We start from the raw sequence: 23,666 nt of genomic DNA, 5'->3' as shown, positions 1-23,666 counted from the left end.
TTAATTTTTTTGATATATTTTTTTAACATGGGGAGTATTACTGACTTCATATGGTTCCTCCAAAACACAGCACTGTGACCTCAAGTCCACTCTATTGCTGCAGAGGTTTTCTGCTTGCAATAGCGAGTTTAAAAGAGAAATAGTGGGGGCTGTACAGGCAGAATAAAAGCCAGGGTATTGATTTTACAAAAATCTAGCATCACCTTTGATACTCTGTTAAAGTTACACTAAGGGATAGCTGGCACGGCTTCCAGCGGGATAATTACAGCCCCAGTCTGAGTAATGTCTGCATGCTTTGGGCTGGCAAAGTGATCTGCCATTATTAGAAGGAGCTTGAATGAGAAATTAAGACGCTGATCCTTCCTGAGTTCGATAGCTGGCATACTTTACATATCTACTTTCTGTAAACTATTTTCTGTAGTGCTTCATAACAGAAAAGCCACTGGGAGCCATGTGAATAAGCTCTGGCTGTGCTGGCCAAAGCCAACAGGTTTGCTTCCAGCAGCATATCGCATTTTGCCTCTTTCACTTGTACATGAAAAGTTGTCGCTGTGGATGTTCACCCGCAGTTGGTTGTTAGTCATGGCAACAGAGGGACTCCCTCCTTCGGGATGCTCTGGCACCAGTGTATCTGGCAAAACAAATCTTGTTGCCCTTTCTCATAGGTGCCATATTGCTCTTTCCTTGGGTAAACTATAATCCCTCAGGGTATCACTGGTCAGACTCAAAAGCTGCATTTTTAAAAAGTGTTAATAAAAGGCACCAATAATTAGGTCATTGTAAAACTCTTTTCCAGCTCTTGTAGGAGCTACCTGGGCTACAACCAGTTATTCCCCCCCCATCCTTACCACTGGCAATAGCTGCTACTGTCCCTATCTTAAAAGGAAAATATTCATACCAGGGGCTATCCAGCATAAATGGGACTATCCAGAATAATTGGGACTGGCTGTGGTGTTATTTTCTGCAGCTGCCTGGTGAATTTGCAGGAAAGGTGGGTAAGGTATGTAATCTTTGCACCCCAGGAAAAAGATGGGATAACGTTGAATCCTCTTGTTGCTGCAAGGTCACTGGTTATGTTGCTCCAAACCTACTTGTCCTGAAGGTTTCCAGTTAGGAGCTGCCTCACTCCCTGCCTGATTTTTCATACATATGGGATGTCTGGAGGACTTAAGAGGGTAAAAGTAAATTAAGATGTCTGGCTCTACTTGGTGCCTCAATTCATTTTGCTGTTGCTTCATTGCAGGCTGTGTTTTATTTCTCTGCTTTTTCAAAGATATTTGTCATTAGAAAAAAACACAGTTGCTTTAGGCTTAATCCAGATACTGCAGCAGGCATGTTCCTGGAAGGGCTGATGGATGCTGAGGGTGACTTTGGCTTGATGTAGAGACTGAGGGGAGTCTGCAGTTTCACAGGATTCATGAACCACTTGCCCTGTGGGTAACTCTTATTTGGGCTTCACCAGGAGCTGACCTTGAAGCTACAGCAGTTGTTGGTCATAAAATTGGTAACGTTCCTTGGTGACTTGCTGTGGCTGTCAGTAAGCTTGCGGATTCAATTCAATGTCTGTTCCTCGTGGCATGTAAATATTATATATATAAATATATATATAGCGCCCTTAATCTAGTTCGAAAGTAGACAACTGTGTTTTTTCTTCTGTGACTTCCAAGCAACCAAAGCCAAATAGGATGCTAATAATGATCACATGCTGGACTGCTTATATACTTAAAACCAAGGCTGTATGGGTGAGAAGGCAGGTTGGGACCTTCTACTCTCCACTGCTCCAGAGACTTATTTCCTTCAAGTGAAAACTCCATTTATCAAAAGAGGAAGAGAGTCCTAGGCAGTGTCTGTACTTGGTGTCCAGTAATGTGGCGGTGAAGACTGGAGACCCTGTCAGTGCATGGTGGCAATAACAAGACCTTAGCCATTGTTTTAAATCATAGTAAATATATAATTACACTTAATTCACAATATACTTGGAGTTTTCTCTTTGCGCTGCTGGTCCCTAGATCTGCAAAATGACTCAAACCCAAAAGTGCTGTTACTGAGGCAGACGCATGGAATTGCATAGTTCCAATAAAAAAGAGCATTTAGCTGTTTTTTAAAAACCTCTTTAAGTAAATTTGTATCCTTCTTCTGATGCACATGTGATTGTTGTAGGACAGAAATGCAAAATTTGCATTTGGGAACTGTCTTGTGGCTGCAACTTGTTGGAGGTCCCTGCTGGTTTGTTGTCCTTCCTCTGTTTTCCTTGGTCGGGAAAGAAAGAGGGTTGGGGAACGGCAGAAGCATGGACAGTACGAGTGCTAAACGCCTCTCCTTGCTCTCCAAATATACTTAAGCCAAGAATATTTGGAGTTTTGTTTTTTTACATGTATTCTGCCTGTTTTCTGGCAAGGCTTCTAGGTTAGTCTTGGCAATTATTGAAGTATGTTACTTCTGAAGTTATTGGATGCTGAAATTCTTCAGGAGTCTTGTACCTTGGAGACTGAGGCTTTCAGCAACACCGGGGACCACAGGAGGAACCTTCCCCACCACGTGCAGAGGAGCATCCCACACCCTGCGTCCTGCCATCACACGCAGGTCATCTTGGTGTTCCCAGGGACAGAGGGCTACTTCCACTCAAAATAAAACCATATTTTAACTGTACAGGAATCTGGTATGAAGCACTTGTGTGTTGCTTCGTTATCATCTCTTTAAATGGTGGTTATTTCAGTATTTATCCCATTTCCTGTTTTCTGCATGGAGGCCAAAGCTTATAGGTGGTCCTTGAATAAGGAGCAGAAAGGTCGAAATGTAGCCCTGAAAAGTCTGGCTTGATATTGGTGAGATGTGACTACTTGATTTTGTGTTTTGTAAGGATATTATATATTTTCTGGTGTGTTTCTTTCTCTAGTTTCCAGGCAGCACTGACTTTCACAAAGGCCCCAAGGAGCACGCTCCTGTTTTCCGAAATGAGTATTTTTCTTGCTGCCGGCGGCCCCTCCCCAGCATCGCCCCTTCCCTCCCGGAGCAGTGTGTAGAGGCTCCGCCTGTCTGTGAAGCTTTGCCCATGCTACATGATCGTTTCCTACACGAGATGGCGCTCTTTGCCTTGCAATAAAGCAAAATGCAACTATTATTAATATTCTTTTTTTAATTATTTCCTCCCCGCCCCCAAGCGCTTGCCCACCTCAGCCCTGCCTGACCGCTTGGCCCCAGGGATGCTCCAGGGCTGAGGATGGGAACCAGAAGCAGCTCTGACTGTTTCCAGCCACACGTGAAATGCTGGAGGGATGGATACAAGTATGCGAAAACACTCCACCACCTCCAACTCATTAAAAGAGAGGCTGCTAATTGATTTTTCCACCTTAATTTAAGACTCCTTTGATACAGCCTTGTCCTCCAAGCCCAGCTCAGATGCTTTGCCCTGTGCTTGACCTGCCTGAGCAGGCCTGCAAGCCGCAAACCCAGGGGACAAGACCCCACGGCTGCCTTTGGGCCCAAGGCCTGGCTGTCAGGCTGGGCCAGACCCCTGTTTTTGCCTGCAGTAAGGGGCTCCTGCTCTGCTTTCCTGGAAGAAAAGGTGGCTTGGGAGGGAAATATGATATGGGACCTGATGGTGCCCTTTGCCAGCCAGCATTAAAAATGCATGTGCATTCTGGGGTCTTCCAAATAAGTCAGGAAGGGTAAGTTTGTGCCTCCTCAGAGCTGCTGGCAAGCACTCAGGCTGCCTGTCCCCCCAGCCGGCAGCCAACAGCGGACCAGGTGCCACCAGCGGACCAGGTGCCACCAGCACAGTGGTGTCTGAGTGCCCAGTGATGGGCTCTGCTCCCTCGTGGTGTGGGGTGCAGGCTGTCTGTGTGTGGGACAGGGACGAGGGGCATGTGGTGTGTGGGAAGGCGGGTGCCCCACAGCATAGTGGGGGTGGCTGGCATGTGTTGTGGGGTGAAACGGAGGGCAGGGATGTGGGGCAGCCAGATGGAGTAGCATGTGGGACACATGCAGGCAGGTGGGGAACGGGGAACCCTAGTGGGAAGGGATGCGGGGTCCTTGACAGGGAGAGAAGAAGGTGTCCAAGAGGGATGGGATGTGGGGTGCCCCAACGGGGAGGTACAGGGAATGTCCTGGCAGGGAGGGATGGGGGGTTGCATGGAGGGTGCCCCGGCAAAGACAGAGGTCGGGTACTCCAGGGATGGGGGTACCCGGGAGGGATTGGGGTATCGAGGACCGGAGCCATAAGACGTGAGGCAGCAGCATGGGTTGTGGGGTGACTCGGGGGGCGGGATGCTGAGCTCCCGGGAGGGAGGGGAGGGCGGGGCAGGGGGCGGCTCCACGTGGCTTATTAGCAGAAAGCAATTTAATATTTATGAAGTGCTCTTGTTTGAATCCCAAGTCTTCGGCTCCAGTTACAAGGAGCTGCGTCACCCTGCGATCACATGGTAATTGTTGCTATTTCCAGGATCCCTGCCTCGCAGAGTAGCACAAAAGCTCTTTCCCCTTTTCTCGTCTTCCCCCCCCCCTTCCCGTCTTTCTTTCTGTGTTTTGGGGTGGCTGCTCCTCCCTCGCTCCCCTCACCTCTCCCCCTCCCTCCCCGGTTTTCCGCTCACCGGCTGCCGGCGGAGCTCAGGGCAGCGTTCGGGGATGCCGGGGCCGCTGCCCTGACCCGGGGCGGGCAGGAGCCGCCCCCCCCCCCCCGCGCCCCTCTACCGGGGAGCGGATCCGGCCGCTGCCGCGGCGGCTGCGAGCCGCTCCTCGATGAAAGCTGCCCGCCCCGGCCCGTGACCGGCTCGGCACTAGCGCCGGGGGGCGGCACCCCAAAATGACCGAGCTGGAAGGGGACTTCACCAAGCTGCTGCTGCTGAAGGAGGAGCGGATCAAGGAGCTGGAGCGGCGCTTGGGGGAGAAGGACGAGGAGATCCAGGAGCTGCGCCGGCGGCTGCACAAATGCCAGTCGGTGCTGCCGGCCCCCAGCCCGCACATCGGGCCCCGCACCACCCGGGCACAGGGCATCTCGGCCGAGCCGCAGACCTACCGCTCCTTCCACGACCTCCGCCAGGCTTTCCGCAAGTTCACCAAGGCTGAGAGGTAGGGACGGGCCACCCCCCCCCCCCCCCCCCGAAACCCCTTCCTGAGTGGGATGGCCGGGAGGGAGGCGGCGGGACATCGCATCCCCCCCCGCCTCGGGTCCCCGGAGAAACGGCATCGACCGTGCCCGGGGAGACTGGAGGGAGCGCCGGGCGCGTTGGGGGTTTTGAGGACCGGTGGGGATCGGATAACCCATGACCGGCTGCCCGGCCCCACTTCCGTTCCCTTCCCCGCTGCGGCTCCGCTCCAGCTCCCATGGGATGCTCGGCCGGCGTGGGGGGCTGGGAGGACCCGGCGGTGCCTCCCCCGGCGCTGGGATAAGTTTGCAGCGGGGCCGCAAAGTTGTTTGGCCGCGGCCCGAGAGGCGGCCCCGGGCGGGCAGCGCTCCCCCGCTGCCCCCTCCCCGGGGCAGGTGCCGCCGTCCTCACGGCTCCCCTTCGCCCACCCCATCTGCCCCCCGCGCTCCCCAAGAACTACAGCCGGCCCTGCTCCCCCCGCGGGCTTCGCGCCGCTGCTTTGCCCCCGGTTATCCCCGTGCGCCGGTGTCGGGCACCCGCAGAGGGGTCTTTCGGGGCGGGGGGAGCGCGGGGTCTGCATCACGCAGCGCGGGGTCTCGGGGGGTTTCAGGCTCGGGGCTTTCCTGCCGTACCGCACCGTGTGAGAACGGGGGAGCGCGGTGCTACTCCGGCTCCCGGGGGTTCCGAGTGTGACGGGGAAGCGGCGGCGGGAGTGTGCAACTTCAGCGGGACCCAGCGGCACCCTCTTTTCGGCAGAAGCTGTCGCTGGCTCTCGCCGAGTAAGAGACGGTCTGGTTTCTCCCATTTGTAGCGATTTATTTCAGCAAAATCATTCCTGATAATATTTCTTGTAGCCAGGTATGTTCGGGTGTAGATCCACACCACTCTCCTCAATCTTCTCACAAAATGGACCTTGCCATCAGCCAGACCAAACTCCCGCCATTTCCTCGGTAGCTGTCTCCTGCCCTTCGTTAACAAGACTATTACTCATTTAAAGATAAACGAGGAGCTCTTGGCTTTGGACTTTTTAAATTTATTCTTCTTTTTCCTGACTGTATGGAGTGATTTAATAAGACAAACCGCTATGCCCAGGGAGGTGTGTGACTGTCAGCCACACAAGCAGAGTGTGTTAGTTCGTCCTTCCCTGGGTGGGTGCATCCCTTTGCACCCCCTGCCTGAAGCGGAGGCTGCATAATGTGGCCAGAGAAGGAACCTAGGGCCAACTTTTTCCCTTGCTGTTGGTTTTTCTTGAAGGCTGTGATCATCCCAAGCCTTGAAGGTGAGAGTGACCCGGCACCTGTGGTAACAGCGAGGACCCCGGTGCCCCCCCATGTGTAATAACTCATTTAGGAGTTATTAAAACTGCTCACGGCTCTAGCAAGGTTTAATCCTCCCCTGAGACTTTCCCTTGCTGTTCCCAGCCTGGGCTGGCAGACCAGTGCCAGACTACGCTGCGTCCATGTGAGTTGTGAAGGTCGTTTTTCTTGTCCTGTATCGTTCTCATTACCCAGAGATGTTTCAGCATGCAGCAAAAACTCTTGGTGGGGCCTGCACCTGTACACCTGCTGTGTACTTATTCACTTGTACCTAAATCCAGTAAGTGTTTTGGCTCACACATGGATTTGATATTGTCTGATACCGCATCTGGCAGGTGTTTATTGCAATATAAAGAAGGAAAAACAGTTAGTTTGTCATTGTCTTGGTGGGGCCTGCACCAAGAGTTTTTGCTGCGTGCTGAAACAACATCTCTGGGTAATGAGAACGACACAGGACAGGACAAACGACCTTCCGGCCTGGCACTTCATCTCCCATCATCTTCCCATACCTCGGCCTCACTCATGGTAGCGATGACGATAGTAACCAAGCCAGTTTGGGATTGCTCTTGGGTTTTAATTGAGGTCCGCTTAATTCTTCTCCCATCTCATTGCTGGAAGAGCAATGGGCAGCTGCACAGTTTACCAAACATGCTGCACCTGCAGCCTGCCTTTTTTTCCCATTATTGACCCCAAATTACTACCCACCAGTGGATTAAATAAATCTGTGTTTTCACAAGCGACATCTTGCCTGTTGGTGTGGTTCCAGGTTGCTGCTATGGCATCCTGGGTGCTGGGGGTAAAGGGCTTTGCTGCAGTCGGCCTCTGCCAAGAAGATGACGATGTTTCCCAGTTCTCAATGCCTACCAGAGGCATGAGTGGGTCTGTCTGGTGCCAGCTTCCCTTTAACGTCTCTGTGGGTTTCTCTGGCTTTTGCATCTAAAAACTGCTGACAGCGTTTTGACTAATTTATTTATGGGGGTTTTAGAGACAGCAGCTGATAGCATCATCTAAACTGTTCATCCCACAAGACTTCAGGTCCCTGAGAGGTTGGAGGCATGTAACACCTCTTTTCTAAAATCCAGAGACAACTTCCATACTATAAAACCCCAAGATGATGTTTAGACCTGTTTTATGTGTTGATTTCAAATTAATGCCGACAGAAACCTTTTTATCCGGATCTGAGATCAACCTTCAAATGGCTTTTCATCTCTGAAGAGATCTGCAAGCAGAAATAGTGATACAGCTATCAACAGTGTAATTAATTTTATTTAGGACAAGTTTGTCTGTAATATACACCAACATTTAAAACTCTCGAGAAGTTGAGACTAGTAAACAGAATGAGAGAAACTCGAAAAGGAGCTAATTCCCAGCTGAAAGCAGAGAATAGAGTTTGTCTCTGGCAATATGTTGTGCCTCTTGTAACCCATCCCTGTAATGTGTAGCAGGGTCAGAGTTGTAAAGACTTGCAAAGATCCAAAGAAAGGGGGTGTGAAAACAGAAAGGTATTGAAAGAAGTGTTATCTTTTGTCTGGAAGTATGTTTTTATGCCATTATTCCTCCCAATAATTTAGTTGTATAGGTTTTAATGGATGAAAGCATTGCTGTGTAGATGGTTGGGTGCATAGCCCTATTCTGATGTAAATCGGATTATCTTTCGAAATAGCCAGGACACTGCCACTTTCTATGTCTGTTTTTCAAAATATAATTATTCCGTGTTGTGTTCTTGATCTGTTCCCACTAGTGGAGATTTGTGTTGAGGGAAGAAACACAATTCTTGTAAATGATTCATGAATTTATATGTGTTCAGTGAGTTTTTAGTCACTTGTACCTAAACCCAATAAGTGTTTCGGCTCACACACAGATTTGATGTTGTCTGATACTGCATCTGGCAGGTGCTTATTGCTATATAAAGAAGGAAAAGCAGTTTGTTTGTCATTTTTTCTAGCATGGTAAGAGCCATCCACGGCGTGACTGGATGATGCAGCAATTGAGGCACTTTGCTAATGCCTCAGAAAGTGGTTCCTAGGAAGTGATCCCCAGTTGCTAAGCAAAGGCTCTGCCACGGCATGAGCGCTGTAAGTGATAAATGATGCAAAAAGTAAACGCCGAGGTGTACTTAAAGCACTTGGCTAGGACTAACAGCCAGATAAGGACCATCAAAACTGCCTCATTCCTGCAGCGAGGTGCTTTTTGAAAACCCAAGGGGTGCTAATCTGTGGGTTTTCAGCATCTGAAGATGCTTTGTGCCACGGGACAGATGGACGTGAGCCATAATCCTAATCTTTTAAATCATCCTCTCTAAATTCCAGCAACTGCGTTCTTTAATTCAGAGATGTAATATCTAATTCTGGCTTAATCCTGTTTATTGGGGTCGACAAGCCTTATTTGGACCAGGGCGATGCTAAATTACTTTGGAAACTGTTAAATGTTTTGAAATAGCGACTAATCTTTGCTGGTATTAATGTGCCAGAGCCACGACTAAAAGGCAGTCATGGTTGTACAAGCAATTACGCTTTATGTGTGTGATTATAAACTCAACTTTGCAAATTGTTGGGATCATCCTGTCTCTGTGTTTTTTCCACAGAAGTTTGTATCTGTCACAGTGCTATAGATTCAGTCTCAGCATCACTGACGAGAAGCAATGGGTTTCCCGACCCTGGTCCCAATTACTTACCCATCCTTGCTCCAGCAAAGTTAGCACCAGCTAACTTTGTCCACAACTTTTTAATGTGTTTTCCCCTCTTTCACTTTATTTTGGGAAGCATTTGCCACAAGATGGCAGTGGGGTCTAACGTTTAAAGTGAGGTATTGGGGTGTATTGCTGTTTCAGCTTTGCAGCCCTGGCCCAGTTGTCCTGCAGGTGATTTTCTGGATGAAATCCCGGCATGATTCTATCATTTTCCCTCCTTCCACCTTGCCTGAGGTGTTGGGAGGGGGAATGTGTTGCTGAGAGTGTGTGTTCACTCATGGTGTTTAAACTCAGTATTATAGGCTTCAGGTGGTCTATACGGTACCGTGGATGGAGGGTTGGAGCAGGTGCTCTCAACTTTATGTAGCTCCTGGCTCCAACGCTTGTGAGAAGCTGGTGCTTGATGACAGCAGGATCAACCCATATCATGGCTGCTGAAGTCAGGCTTTGGGTACTGCTCAGGCTGGGACTGACCACGCAGAGCGTAAAACCTGGGCAATGGAGGAGGTCTCTGGTGCAAAACTTGAGGCAGGGTCATCTTCAAAGCCAGACCGGACTGCTTGGGCTGCTCCAGCCTAAAGCAAAAGGATCCCCTGCATGACCTTGTTCTTCTTCATCACTTCTCCCTCCCCCATAACGTTGTTTTGGCTTACAGCTCGCTCGCTGTGGCTGTTTCCACTACCCCTGGAGCTGGGGAGGGCTGGTCTGTAGCTGCCTTCACCCATGCTTTGCTCCAAGCACTCGAAGCATGGCAAGAGAGAGTTTCTTCCTTCCTGTGGAAGATGGGCCTGTGCCGATCCTCCCCCAGCCTTCTTTCTGGGAACTCAGCTCCCGGCTGAGTGGCTGAGTTGCATTAATTTAGACATGATCTCATCATCTGCCAGCCACTAAAGCAATATCGATCCTGCATTCAGCCTCCATGTGAAAAACAACCCAACTGCTTCCCCGGTATCTGTAACAACCATCCCTTAAGGCCTTTGGAGGCTGGAAAGCGAGCATTTGCTTTATTTTTTGACTACTGGGGGTGCAAGTGTGTAACATGTTGCAAATGCATAACACTTCAGTTACGTTAAGGACAGCTCTTAAGCTAGGGAAAGGACATTTCAGGACCACAGCTCATCTAATATTTGACACCACTAAGCAGCTATGCCTTAAGTAGTTTAAACAGGCAGGCTTTGCTATCTCGGTGTCCTTTGTGTGTCTGCTACTTCTCTTTAGGAATATCTCTGTAAAAATCAGCATCACTTTCCAAAATTCAGAGAAAGGACAGAGGACAGCAGTATTTTTGACATTAACTACTACTCTAAAATTGCCTCTGTTCCCTCATTTACCCATCACCAATCTGCTCCAGTCTCCTCCCAGCGCGCTGTGACAGCACATTCCTTGGATGCTTCGTCCCTGGGTGATCAACGTGGAAGATCAGAAGGATTTTATAAGATTAAATTATTTCACTATAGGAAGAATTAATGTTGCTCTTGTTGCTTGTAGTGTCGATAGGGTGTTGCTGGCCTGAATAGAGGGGGAAATACAAAGGAAGAAAGTTTGACCAGGTGTTATTTAACTTGAGGATAGCTGGAGAATATCGCAAAGGGAGCAAATGAAATGGGAGCTGGACTCTTTGCTTGGTCAATCTCCTCTCTAATTATTTGGGTGTAGCAACTTAGTCTGTGGCATGAAGCAGTGAACGATACTGAGTGAAGTTTGGAGACAAGCGGGTTATTGCATGCCATAGAAAGAGGTACAGCATGGGTCTTCGGGTCCCTTGAGAGGGCTGAGGTCAGTAAAATAAGCGGAAGGATTTTAGAGAGAGAGAGGAGCAGATGTTTATGGCTAATCAATTGAAACCATTTCCCTTTTTTCAATTTTTAATGGGCTGAAGTTACCGCTCCCCCCTCCCTGGGCATTGCTTTCCTTCGGCTCACGGGAGATGTGAAAAGTGAGCAGCAATGCGAGGAAATTGCACTCCCGAAGGGCATCAGATGGCACCTCTCTGCCGGGTATGGTTAGGAGTCTGTCCATCTGTCTGTCTGTCACCAGCAGCCCTGGCAACTGCCACCGCCTTTTCCATCGTATCCGTTCAGTTCTTCATTGTGGGCAGACCAGCATCCTCACTATGACAGCACATCAAAAGCAGCTAAACTGAGCTTTATCATCCACCTCCTGCAAAAATATCAAACATATTTATATATATACATATAAAATAAAATTTTAAAAATTACAGTATTTGATGTGATCCATGGCCCTTGTGAAAAAGGACAGGCAAGATGGTAGAATTAAAAATTCTCTGAGTTGTTTTGAATGAAAACTTGAAATATTTGGCTTCACTATGTACTGTGTGGTTTTGCACTGAGGAAAGCCTACAACACTGTGACATGACATCCCAAACCTGACCGGCACCATCATGGTCATGCATGCACCTCTTGTACTGACACTGTGCTGTGCAGGGGGTGACTATGTGGTCCTTGGGGGCAGGATCAGGCCCAGGATGGGCAGGGGATGAGCTACCACTGCCCATCTCCGGCTGACGCAGAGTTGTTCCCAGTGGCGTCATCGCAAATTCTTCCTTCTGCCTATTTTTAAATGCCTCAAGTCATGAGGCTGTCGGTGCCTCCCTTGGGGGACTAAACCTCAGGCGGACAGATTTTCAGGCAGCTGCCAGATTACTGTATCTTCTGCCTGCCCAGAGCTTGCCTGCTTTAGTTACAAATTCCTGAAAATGTGATTACATATAAGCTTTAAACCTATAGCTGCGCTCCCAGGCAAGGTCATGATAACTGCTTTTATCTCTCATCTCTTTGATGTAAGTTCATTTAAAAAAAAATATAAAAGGGAGATGGGATCCAGCAAGCATTTGTGTTATTTTTCCACGGCAGCTTCTGGACATCACTTGGTTTGGAGGAGACAAAGAGTCCTCTGTTTCACTTGCCACTGCATTTTAAAAAGTAATGTGTGGATGTGGGCATATATGGTAAACTGCTTGGCCACAGTTGCTATTTATTTGGCTGGTTTTTAGTCACAGCAAGTGTCGTTTTTGTCAGAACTGTACCATGGAAAAGGTAATTCTTCAGCAAAAGTACCCTGGGCGATGTAGTGTATCAAAGTAAAATGAGATGGAAAGAACTGAAAGAAGACTACATGTCCCTCTTTGCAGCTTTACTAATGAGAAACTTTGGGGAAAATCCTTCCCAAGATATCGACTTTGTTGCCTGCGGAGTTGATGCAAGTTCTGGAAAATCTCTAACAGAGCTTGGCAAATGGCTTCTTAAAGAGCTTTACCCTCCGCTGTGACCTCCTGGCTGGAAAAGATGAGGACTGCTTTTTTTTATAGGGTTTCTCTGTGTTTTGCACATGCATGTTCTTTGAGCATATTTTTTCCTCTAGTAATAAAACCCTGTAGTCACAAACGAAGCATGTGCACGAGCGAGATGCTAAACAAGCCAGAGGGAGGGAGGCTGAGCTCAGGACTGCGGGTGCAGTTGCAGGAGCTAGGATGCTCTGGACCCAGCCACAGGGATCTGCAAGCACAAATGGTGATGCTTATATTTTTGGATCACATTCATCTTTGGAACAAAGCCCAAGCTTTGTGCAAATTGCTACAAGAGAGGAGGAACAGCCAGGACTAGGTCTGCTGTCCCGACTAACCTTCCACTCTGCTGCCTCCACCACCTTCAGTTTTGAGTGCTGCTCAATAGTTAGATTAATGAGATCTGCTTTGTTATCAAGTGGCTTCCTCTCTTCTCAGGTACAAGTTTGAATAAATCCCTGAAAATTTGTGTCAGGGGAAAATGTTTTGCTGTAGCACAAACGAACTTATTTAAATAAGGTCAGGCTAAATAAGAATGCTCATTTGAATTCTTCTCTGCTGTTGAGCCTAGCTGATACAGACACCCGTTGGTTTTGGGGGGGCCTTTTGCAATCCACTCCAATGCATTTGATTCCAGTGCAATGGAGCAGGTATAACTTTTCATTTAGTTTAAATGTCGATTAGAACAGGAAATTACATGTAGTCCTAAAATACAGCTGATGGCTTTCCTGAAAGATGATGAACTGTGAAGTACACACCAAAACAGCTTCGTGTTGCATTTCCCCTCCCAAGAGACACTGCTGCATCTCTGAAAGTGGTGTGAGGAGCGTTGTATACTGTTACATACACTGGAGCAGGACTGCCTGCTCTAAACGGGGACATGCTTTCTGTTTGTGTATCTGCATGAGATTTTGCCAGTATTTAATTTCTTTAAACTCTTTAATGCTTCATATGCCAAGGACTGGCTTAAGAGCCATGCTCTGTATTATTTATCCTGTAAATATGAAAAGTGGATGTATGAAAGTGGGAAGCATAAGTGGGTATAATTTCTTGAGCAGCTAATGTTCTGAGATCCCAAACAAATATACTCAAATCCTCTGATTGGCTTAACATGCACACCAAAATTTGAGTGTATGGTAGATGTCTTTGGCGTAATTATTAAGCCAAAACACAGCTTTAATAAATGGAATCGCTGGGTGTAGCTGGAAGGGGTCCCTTAAGAAACACATGCTGAAGGGTCGCTTCCAGCTGGGCTGTTTTTAATGGTTTGAAGGCATGTCAGAAGTGACTATAGTGCAGACAAATATGCAAGGAGAGATATTAAGCTTTGAATAAGGTTGACAGTGAGTTGCTAGACTTACTTAAAAATTTATCTAAAAAACCCCAAAAGCTAGAAGGAGTAAATACATCAAATGTTCTGTCATGCTAAAGTCCATGGTTATCTTGAAAATCAAAAGAAAATAAACCTGTGCGGTGGGAAGACTCTTGTGGAAATGCAGCAAGCAGGGAAAAGTGAGATTTGAAGTAATTTGGAAAGGTGGCATGGCGAAAATCCGCAAAGGAGTAAACAGCTCTTGAGAAGCTTGGGTGGGCAACTCTGCTGTATAAAATTGGTCTGCAATTATTAGAGGGGAGTTTTGTCCCGAGTCCATAGGAACATGCCCAGCACTTTGGGTCTGCGATGGACTGTAACACGGTTCGGTGGCAAGAAAAACTTTTATTTTTGCAGTCAGCAGGAAGCAGCTCCCAGCTGGGTTGGGATCATTACTGCAGTCATGAGCAGACAGAAATGCAGGCTGCAGCATGTAAGAGAGTATTTTTGGTAAAATAACTGGAAAGTTGCTTTAGTCTGGCAGACACAGGGGAAAATATTTGCAATAACAAGGCTGTGTGTCCAAGGGTACTCCGAGACGTTTTTGCTTTTCCTCTCTCAGCGCTTATCACTGGAGGGCAGTGGTGTCTGAGAAGATGACTGGAAGAAGAAAACCACAGACAACATGGCATAGCTTCTGGGCAACTAATACAACATATGCTCAAGACATTGAGCATGTCATTGAGGATCCTATTATTTAAGGGTATTTCCTTGTCTTGTATTACCTTACGGTCACATCTATAGCTGGGTGATGTTGGGTATGTTGTTCCTGTCCCCATCACAATAGCACCATGCAAGGCTGGGCTGACCACATAAATGGTGCCCTGGAGGATGGGTTGCAGCACACTCTTCTGCTTCAGTTTCCCTGCCTGAACACCCAGAGGGCTCATGTGGCCCAGCCACATGAAAATAAGAAAAATTAAATGATTTGTTAAATGTGTGTAACTTGGGTGGTAGGCGATAAGTGTGGAAGAGTGGGATGAGCTCGCCCTGATGAACCATACTTTGGGGCCCAGAAATGTGGGATGTTGCCAACCCACCCACATCCATTAATGAAAGTGTTTCCTGGTGCAGCCCTGAAATTGTGCAGACCAGGGGCCACCCAAGTATGAAGAAAGCAGAGACAACCTGGACATTTCAGTCCAACAGCTTCGTGTCTGTATGCAAAATCTGAGCTTGTTCTCTGCAATCAAGGAAGAAGATGCTATCTCAAGCTATCTATTTTCAAGGTCAGGTTGGATGGGGCTTTGAGAACCCTGGTCTAGTGAAAGTGTCCCTGCCCATGGCAGGGCGGGTTGGAACTATATGGTCTTTAAGATCCCTTCCAACCCAACCCATTCTATGATTCTGTTTTGGGGTAATTTGGAGAGCATTCAGCATGAACTATATCTACAGGCTTCATCTCTCTAGTGTGCAGTGAACACTGGATTGCTTCATGTTGCTGCAGGCTCTTTTGAACCTTGCAGTGCAGGTGAAATATGTTGGGATAACTCCAACCTTGACCTTCAGAAACTAGGGTCACAAATGTCTCCTGACTGCATGGTGCAGCTCTGTAGAGGCAGAAGGAGCATGGAACTTGCTTGCTGTGCAGCCTTGGTTTGTTCTCTGTTGTCTCCCTGCGCAACGGTTTCCCCCCTTTTCTCTGCAAATCCTTTCCTAATCTGCTCACATGGAGATGATCCCTGAAGAGCTACAAAGATGATGGAGTCTCCACCATTGGCAGCTCCACCAGTGACATAAAGAAGGACTGAGAAGGTGGATGAAGAGCAGCATTTACACACCGTTGCACATGACAGCTTGGTCATTTTTAGATGATTGTCAGTGAGTAATGAGAAGTGGTTTGTTTTGTTTTTTTTTTTAATATAGAAAACAGAATTAGAGCTGAGGCAAACGTGATTGTTTGGCTTTTTCAGTAAGGGGCTGATCTCTGGGCAGCTGAGCACGGCAAACTCAGTACACCTGTATTCTGGGGATGCCACTTGCTGGGTATGGCTCAGCCTCTGGTTAGGAAAATAATGAGCTATCTCATTGAGTCAGAGCTGAAATCAGTCTCATTTTTGGCTAGAGACAAAGCCTGAAAGCCTTGCTCTGCTGATTCAAGTGAAATCCATGGGGAGCCAGGCATTGTGATACCTGAACAAGAACTTCTGTGAAGACGGCTGGCCATAAAATGGGCATTTGAAAACAAGAAAATGGCAGTGTATTTTCCTTTTTCTTCACCTTTTTTTATTCTCCTGTTGTCTTTTATTAAGAAAGTAGCAGTTATCCTATAATTATCCTAAGACAATTTTAAATTTTCCTGAAAAAAAAAAACAGGAAAATATTCTTCAAATACCAAATTACTTTGGAAGGCTGAGAAAAAAATCTTGGACTTTGAGGAAAAAAAAAAAAGAAAAAGTTGACTTCTAATTTTATTTTTCTGTAAAAAGAATACTGGGCAAGACTTAACTAGAGAAGTGCATACTATAGACATGAGCAGTTTTCTAACATGCTCGTCTCAATTCATGTTCCTTTCCAGACCAGAACTGGGTGTTAAGTAATAGCATGAGATCTTTTCTTTACTAATATGGATTGGTTTATTTTGCAATTTGATCACTGATAGAATAAAGTTGTTTAGAAGAGGATAATGGGGTAATTATTTCCTCAAAATAAATATCTCCTGGTTTAAGTGTCTTACCTGGGTCTTAATATTAACCTAGCAGAAAGACATTTTCCTTTGCCATGGTGTTCACCTACTAGCAAGGAGCCGCAGTTGTGTGTAGAGCAGGAGAGCCCTTCTTTGCAAGGGTCTGTTTGATCCCAGATACCATAACCTATAATTAAGGAATTTTATTCTGAAGTCCATATTTGAGCTCCTGAAAAAGCCTCCAGGAATAACCAGCTTTCTGCTGGATTTGACTTGACCGCTTACCTGGCCCATTACTCTTCACACAGCTTGAATAGCTTTTCAGTTATGAAATTCAGTTTTCCAGTAAGGGGATTTTCTCTGCATAGTCTGTGTATTTACTGTGTAACTGGGGACAAATTGTGGAAAAAAGCCTTTTTTTTTTAATGCAGCATAATTGTATTATTCTGTTGTTAAATGCAGGGAATCTTGGTAGTGATGCACATTTTGTCTCTCTGGAGACAAGGGACAAACATTAAGCACTTGAAGAAGTGAGAAATCAGAGTGTGGCAGGTGGCAACTAACCAGGACTCAATTTGGTGTAGAAAAGAAGATACAAGGAGTAATTAAGCTCAGTCAAAATGGGGGAAAAGCATGTTTTATGACCCTGGGGTACATTATGTTTGCTTAACTAGGTATGATTTATGCAAATATTTCCACCACAACGAGGAACAGGATGGAAGATGCTATAGTCTTGGAAAAATTGTGCATTCCTTTTTGCTGCATCTTCTTTCAGACCATTGAATTTAGCTTTGCAAACAACAAAATTCAGATAAGTGCAATAGTACCAGGTTACAGTGGATCTCCAGATCCATAAAAAGAACCTGCCAGGAGGATGGGTGTGAAGACAGAATTGTAGAGCTTGTGCATAGGGAAAGTAGCAGCAGTGATGGAACTTAGCAGTGATGCGTGTGGGTAATGGAAGAGGATGGGGAATAAATATGCGTACGATGATTGGATTCATTATGGTGAGTGTCAATAATGGGCAGTGGCTTGATGACTTAGTAAATGGACAAGATGACTTGTTTCTTTTAGTAAATGCAAAAGCATCAGTTTATTAAAAAACAATGTGTTAGTGTCAGCAAAGGAATTGAAACAAGGATGAGGCTCAGACTGTAAGGACAAATAAAGGCTGTTGATTGATGCAGCACAGCAAGGCACCATTTCTATTTCAGTTTAAATTGTCCATTTTACTTGGCGATATGATGGATGGATGGGGATGTGGCACTCAGCTGGAGGCTGGGATTTGGCTGGGGGCACAGTGAGGTTTATGTTTACGCTTTTCACAGTCTTGTGGGTGGTTCTGATGTCATTTCAGCCTGAATGGAGGGGGAAAAAAATCCCAAGATTAGCTTCATAGGGAAAATTTTTGTAGAACACCACTGCAGGTGTTAGACTGTTTTTTATCAGCAGATTTGAAAGTGCTTTCCTTTGGAAGTGAGTCTCTTTGACCCTGTTTTGCAGGTGGGGAACATGAATAATTTACCCAAGGTGAGTGTACTGGCTAGCGGCAGGGTCAGGAGGAGACCTGAGGTATCAACTGCATTTAGAATCATAGAATCACAGAATGGTCTGGGTTGGAAGGGACCTTAAAGATCAGCTAGTTCCAACCCCCCTGCCATGAGCAGGGACACCTTCCACTAGACCAGGCTGCTCAAAGCCCCATATGACCTGGCCTTGAACACTTCCACAACTTCTCTGGGCAACCTGTTCCAGTGCTTCGCCACCCTTATCATAAAGAATTTATTTCTTATAGCTAATATAAATCTTCCCTGTTACAGTTTAAAGCCATTACCCCTTGTCCTATCCCTACGTGCCCTTGTAGACACTCCCTCTCCAGCTTTCTTGTAGGCCCCCTTCAGGTACTGGAAGGCTGCTCTAAGGTCTCCCCAAAGCCTTCTCTTCTCCAGGCTGAACAACCCCAAATCTCTCAGACTTTCCTCGTAGACTTTCGTCGTTCCATCCCCCTGATCATTTCTGTGGCCCTCGTCTGGACCCGCTCCAACAGGTCCATGTCTTTCCTGTGCTGAGGGCTCCAGAGCTGGATGCAGGACCCCAGGTGGGGTCTCACCAGAGCAGAGTAGAGGGTAGAATCACCTCTCTCGCCCTGCTGGCCACGCTTCTCTTGATGCAGCCCATGATATGGTTGGCCTTCTGGCTGTGGGCGCACATTGCTGGGTCATGTTGAGCTTAATGTTGAGCTTATGGATTTGTGGCCATCACTCAAAAATAGAGCATTCCCTCCTCAGCTGAGAAAGCTGCATTTGCCCCATTTTGCCTTCTTTGTGTGTTTCCTTCTGCTAGTGACAGTGCATGGAGTGGGACTGAACAATAAAATAACCTTAATATCACCATCTGTTCAAATCTTTCCAAGTCGTTTCTGATGCCCTGTTCTCCTTGGGTTTGAGCATTCATGAGGTGACATCTATTCACATAGAAGTCCAGAAGAAAGGCTGCAGCTTGCTGTCTGTGCTCTGTGAAGGTGAGATGCGTACCCTGTCACAGCTCATACCCTGGCACAATGAGGAGTTGCTTCTTCGGAGAGCAGGCTGTGTCAACACCTGGGTAGATGATACAGCAGCTGCCTTCTCAGCAACTTTATTTCTGTCTTAAGCTGCCTCTGTAGCTCAGAAAGGGACTATTGAATATAAAAAAAAAATAATCTCAAAGCAGCATAAAAGGTTTTTTGTTGGTTCTCCCCCCCCTCATTGATTTTTCGCACTACTTTATGAAAACTGTGTCAAGGTAAAGGGTGAAATCTACGTGGTTTTTTCCATCACATAATTTATGGCTGGGATTTTAACATGGTGTTTTGGCAGTCAGGTTCTCCCTGCCAGAAGCATGGTGCTTGCTTTGATCTGCTGTTCTGCTGTTTTACTATCAGATGCCAGATTCAGGGAAAGGACTGGACTGCCTTTTTGAAACACGGACTAGAGCAGTTGGTGTCCCTTGCAGAAACCCTGATATTTTGCAACTTCCCTTCACTGCATAACTCAGCCCTGCTGAAGCAGAGACAGTGGAAACAAAATTGAAATTTGTCCCTCCCCTCCATGGCATTAAAATAATCACTTAAAAAAAAATATTTCACAGTCAGTATTTTATCTTTTGATGGGACACCACTCATGACAACTTCAACCAGATGCTCGTTCCTCTGGGCGAAGATGCTGGAAAGAATGGCTTGACTTGGTGTGGGTATTATGGATATGCAATTTCTTACTCTGTTAAACTGTATGTTTGGGGGCAGAAGAGCAAAAATGTGTGGGAAAGGGAAGTGGAAATGGTGTCATGGGTCAACTGCAGGCCATTTTAATGGAAATTTTGGTGCCTGATTCCTCTTTTCTGAGTCTGTGCAGTAAAGCCTATCCTAAAGCATCAGTGAAGATAGTCAGCTCATTGCACAGCCTATTTGCATCCAGAAAACACTGAATCACTTGCATCTCTCTCACCCAGCTCCTTCTGCTGTGGCTCTTGCATCTTTTTGACTGGATTGACCCATAACCTGTAGTTTCTACTCCAACACCAGAGAGGAGGTACAACTGATTTCCATCTTTCACATTGGGTTGACTAACTTCTGTATCAGGGAGGCTGCTTCTTCTCCTTCTTCTTTTTCATTCTGTTGCTAAACATTAAGTAGTAAAAATCAACTCTCTTTAAAAGGCTTTAAATAAAAAAATACAGGGGAAAAAATTCACATGAATATGTTGGTTAGTTATCCACCAAAATTATGTCATTAATCTCCCCATCCAGTGTTTCTCTGATTGCTCTTGCCCAAGCAAGCATGTGAAACAGTTCATTTGAGATGTTGTTTTGTTTTTTTTTTTCCTTCCCTCCACAATGACTATTCTTCTGACCCCGTTCTGGGTCTGTGATTCATTAGGAACTAGAAGCAACAGTTATTTGAGTGGGCGTTGAATTTACTCGTCATGCAATCATTTTCACATTGTGAGGCATAATACAGAGCTGATAAAGTTTGTACATCTGTATTCTGTGTGCATTTCTGGGCTGAAAAGTATGCAGGACGTTGGGCTGACAGCGCTTGTAAATTCAGTGCGTAACCTTGATTTAGAGAAACAGACTTTACAATTGCATTTATATCCACTTTTGAGCCCTTTTAGTGTGCCTAGATGATGTCAAATGGCAGAAGAATGAATGAAAATTACTTAAGTTTTCATAAGTGGGTATCCTATGAGGTCAGTGAGGCCAGCTGTGCTCATCTAGCCTGATTTGCATATAAGCCATTAGCCTTTTTGGAGGTTTTGTTGTCACTAGTGTATTTCTGTCTTTTAAAAAGAAAAAAAAATCTTCTGATCATGGTTTAAAAATTTGCTGGTGACTGAGAAAGCACCACAGTCCCTTGCAAACTGTTGAAAAAATTAATTGCCCTAATTGCACTGCCTTAAATATTTGTTCCACATTTCAAGCCTGAATTTGTCTAACTTCACGGTCCTGCTGTTAAATCCTGCCCTCGTTGTTTGCCAGATTAGTCGTCCATTCTCATGCTTCTCCTGAGTGCTTTTCCGATGGCAGCTCATCACTTTTAACCTCCCTCTGCTAAGATAAAAAACCCTGGAGTGAGAGACACGCTCAACAAACTCAAGTTTGTAAGTCAGCCAGTTTACAGCAGCCTAATTATTTTATGTCGCTGCAAATGCTTTTTCAACCCAATATGCAGGTGGTTTAATAAAACTTGCCAAGTTCATTTAATGAAATCTATCTTCTATAGAGCCACATAGGTTGATATTCATTATATTTCCTTAATATCTTCAGCAATTAAATTGAGAATCGTATGACCCAAAGGATAGCCAGGATCGATGTCAAGCTGATCTTGACAATTACCTATGCAATTCCATTTACCTGCTAAAAATCTTTGTGGAGTGCTTGCCTTACTCTGACCCTGCAAAATGTTTTTCTCAGTATTTTAAAATTCACAGAAGATCATCAGCAGAGAAAACTTAACGACTACGTGGCCCACTTTTTTTTGAAAATTTGAAAAGCCAGTGTATAAAGACCGGATCCATTCTGGTTTCCAGTATTTTGGCTGCCCATAACACATGGACCACTCTGTTTTATCTGTTAAGATGCTGACCCATAAGATAATTTTTTACCCAGGGACTTGCCCGATAATGGGATTTTGCCTTCCTAAGGAAGCTATGACCCTTGAGTTTACCATCCTTATGCGTCTTTTCCTGCCCCCTTCAATTAATGTGAATTAAGTGGAATTTGGGTAATTCTAGTGTTTACAGCAAGGCTGTGCTGTTGGTGAGCAAAAGACTTTTTTTGCTCCAGCCTTTGGCATCTTGGCAGAGCTGTGCTAACACTTCAGTTTTATTCTACAGAAGCCCTCCTTTCTCTCTCCTTTTATTTTAACACATTTCTTGTTAGCCTGAGGTGCCTGGACCCAAAAGCAGAGGTGGCCTTTTACCTGGAGCCCATCAGCATTGCCACAGCTCTGTTGCAACAGATGGACTCGGGGTGGCTGATGATGTCTTCACTGCTCTAGAGATGGGGCTACTGCTGGTATATCATGTATAGCTCCCCCAGATGCTAACCCATATACCAAGAATATGTAGCTCCTATATATACTAGCACATGCTATATAGGTCTTTAGGTGTTTTATTTGCAGCTGCCATGCTGAGAACGTAACAATGGCTTTCAGCTGGTGTGATTTCTTCTGCTCCTCTTCTCTCTCGTGATCCCATCACAAGCATTTCTCTCCCCAACCTGTATTGTAAGAGATGGTTTTTAAGTAACAGGTTTGAGGGAACAGCTGAGACGCTGTTTCAGGCTGTTCCTGTTGTCTGAGTGCCTGTTCATAGCAGAAGCTGCTTGAGCCTAATACTTTGCTAATGAAACTATTGAGGTAATGATTTCCCAGTGTGGAGGAAACATTTTCTGCTGACATTGTCTTGGTCTAGCCTTCAGATCCACACAACGATAATGAGACAATTAGGAGCCAATTTCATGTGCTTAGACGTTGCTTTCGTTGCGGACAATTGTTCCTGAAGAAGTGAAATGTCATCCTAATACTGACTGATCTTTAAAACCGTTAGGTGGTCTCTCATTTTTGCCTTTGCAAATATAGTTTTCACTTGCATACATTCAAAGATGTATTCAGCATAAAGTAATTACTGTGTTTATCAACATGTTAAAGCAGGCCTGGCACACTAAAATAAATTACAGTTTACTAATCTTTAACCAATACAAGCATACAGGAGGTTAAACACAGATTTTTCTTTTTAAGTGTACTTCTCATTTAAGAGCACTGAAGAAAAATTCAGGCTTGAAATGAGAAACGATGCCACTTCATTTGAGACTTGCATCATTGTCACCTCCAAAACAAGTTCAAATGCCATGTGGGAGATGTACCACTGATTCCAGCTCAGGAGCGGAGCTCAGGTGGATTTGCCTTTTGAGAAGTAGTAGGGCAAGAAGAAGAAATTCAGGACAGCTTAAGGGATGCGATGTTTGGTGGAGGTGAATGCTGGCCATATTTCCTACGGAACTGTGTTGCCTTCACCAGCAGAGAGCAGGTGAAGGTACTGGTTTGGCTAGAGAGCGATGACGTACAGTGCCACGGGAAAGGAACCGGCACGCCGCCACAAATGAGAGATGTTAAGTGAGGGGGGATGTGTTTGCAGACTGCAAAGTATGTATGCTTTTATAACAGGTAATTAAATGGCATGTGTGCACGTGGATGTTATTTATAGGCTTGGAGATTTGCTGCTACTGGCCTCATGACCCTTCCAGGTTATTGCATGGCCACAACTGACAAGCAGAAAGCGGAGAGCAAAAATCCTGAATTAAAAAATTCCAGTGACCAGAAGTATATGTGGAAAAAGGGACAGTATTTCAGATTGTGAAGAGCTTCAGAAGCATGTTGTAAAAGAAGTTGCAGAAATAGCTAGTAGCAAAAATACCACATCTGAGCTGAAAATAGCGGACAAGCAGGAACTTTCATATTCAAATTGCAGTATGCCCTAGTGTAAGGATCTGGCTTGGCAAGCAAACAATAAAACTGAAGTTGTGTTTTACCTGTGGCACCACTTAGTGCCAGGAGATGGACAAAGAGCCTCGAATGATGGGGCAGAGGAAAGAAAATGGTTATTGTGTGTTTCTCCATATCAATAGGTTTCCTGGGTGCACCTTGAAATGGAGTCTGAGCTCTGAAAACCCTGGCCTGATAGTAAAAGGACTGGTAAAACTGGACTATTTGTCTTGATTTTTTGCGTAGCCAAT

The 23,666-nt window shown here is 45.8% G+C and overlaps 1 protein-coding gene across 1 annotated transcript in view; it reads left to right on the top strand.

The window, feature by feature from the left end:
- Nucleotides 1–4,494: 4,494 nt before the first annotated feature.
- Nucleotides 4,495–23,666, top strand: part of PRKG1 (protein kinase cGMP-dependent 1) — a 553,253-nt gene continuing 534,081 nt past the window's right edge. The window contains exon 1 of the mRNA XM_075423234.1: nucleotides 4,495–5,067. Within this exon, the coding sequence (XP_075279349.1) occupies nucleotides 4,802–5,067 (266 nt within the window). The 5' untranslated portion in view covers nucleotides 4,495–4,801. The remainder of the gene's footprint in view (nucleotides 5,068–23,666) is intronic.

Source organism: Opisthocomus hoazin, chromosome 6 (assembly GCF_030867145.1).
Source record: "Opisthocomus hoazin isolate bOpiHoa1 chromosome 6, bOpiHoa1.hap1, whole genome shotgun sequence".
NCBI lineage: Eukaryota > Metazoa > Chordata > Aves > Opisthocomiformes > Opisthocomidae > Opisthocomus > Opisthocomus hoazin.
This window is presented reverse-complemented; position numbering and strand designations above follow the sequence as displayed.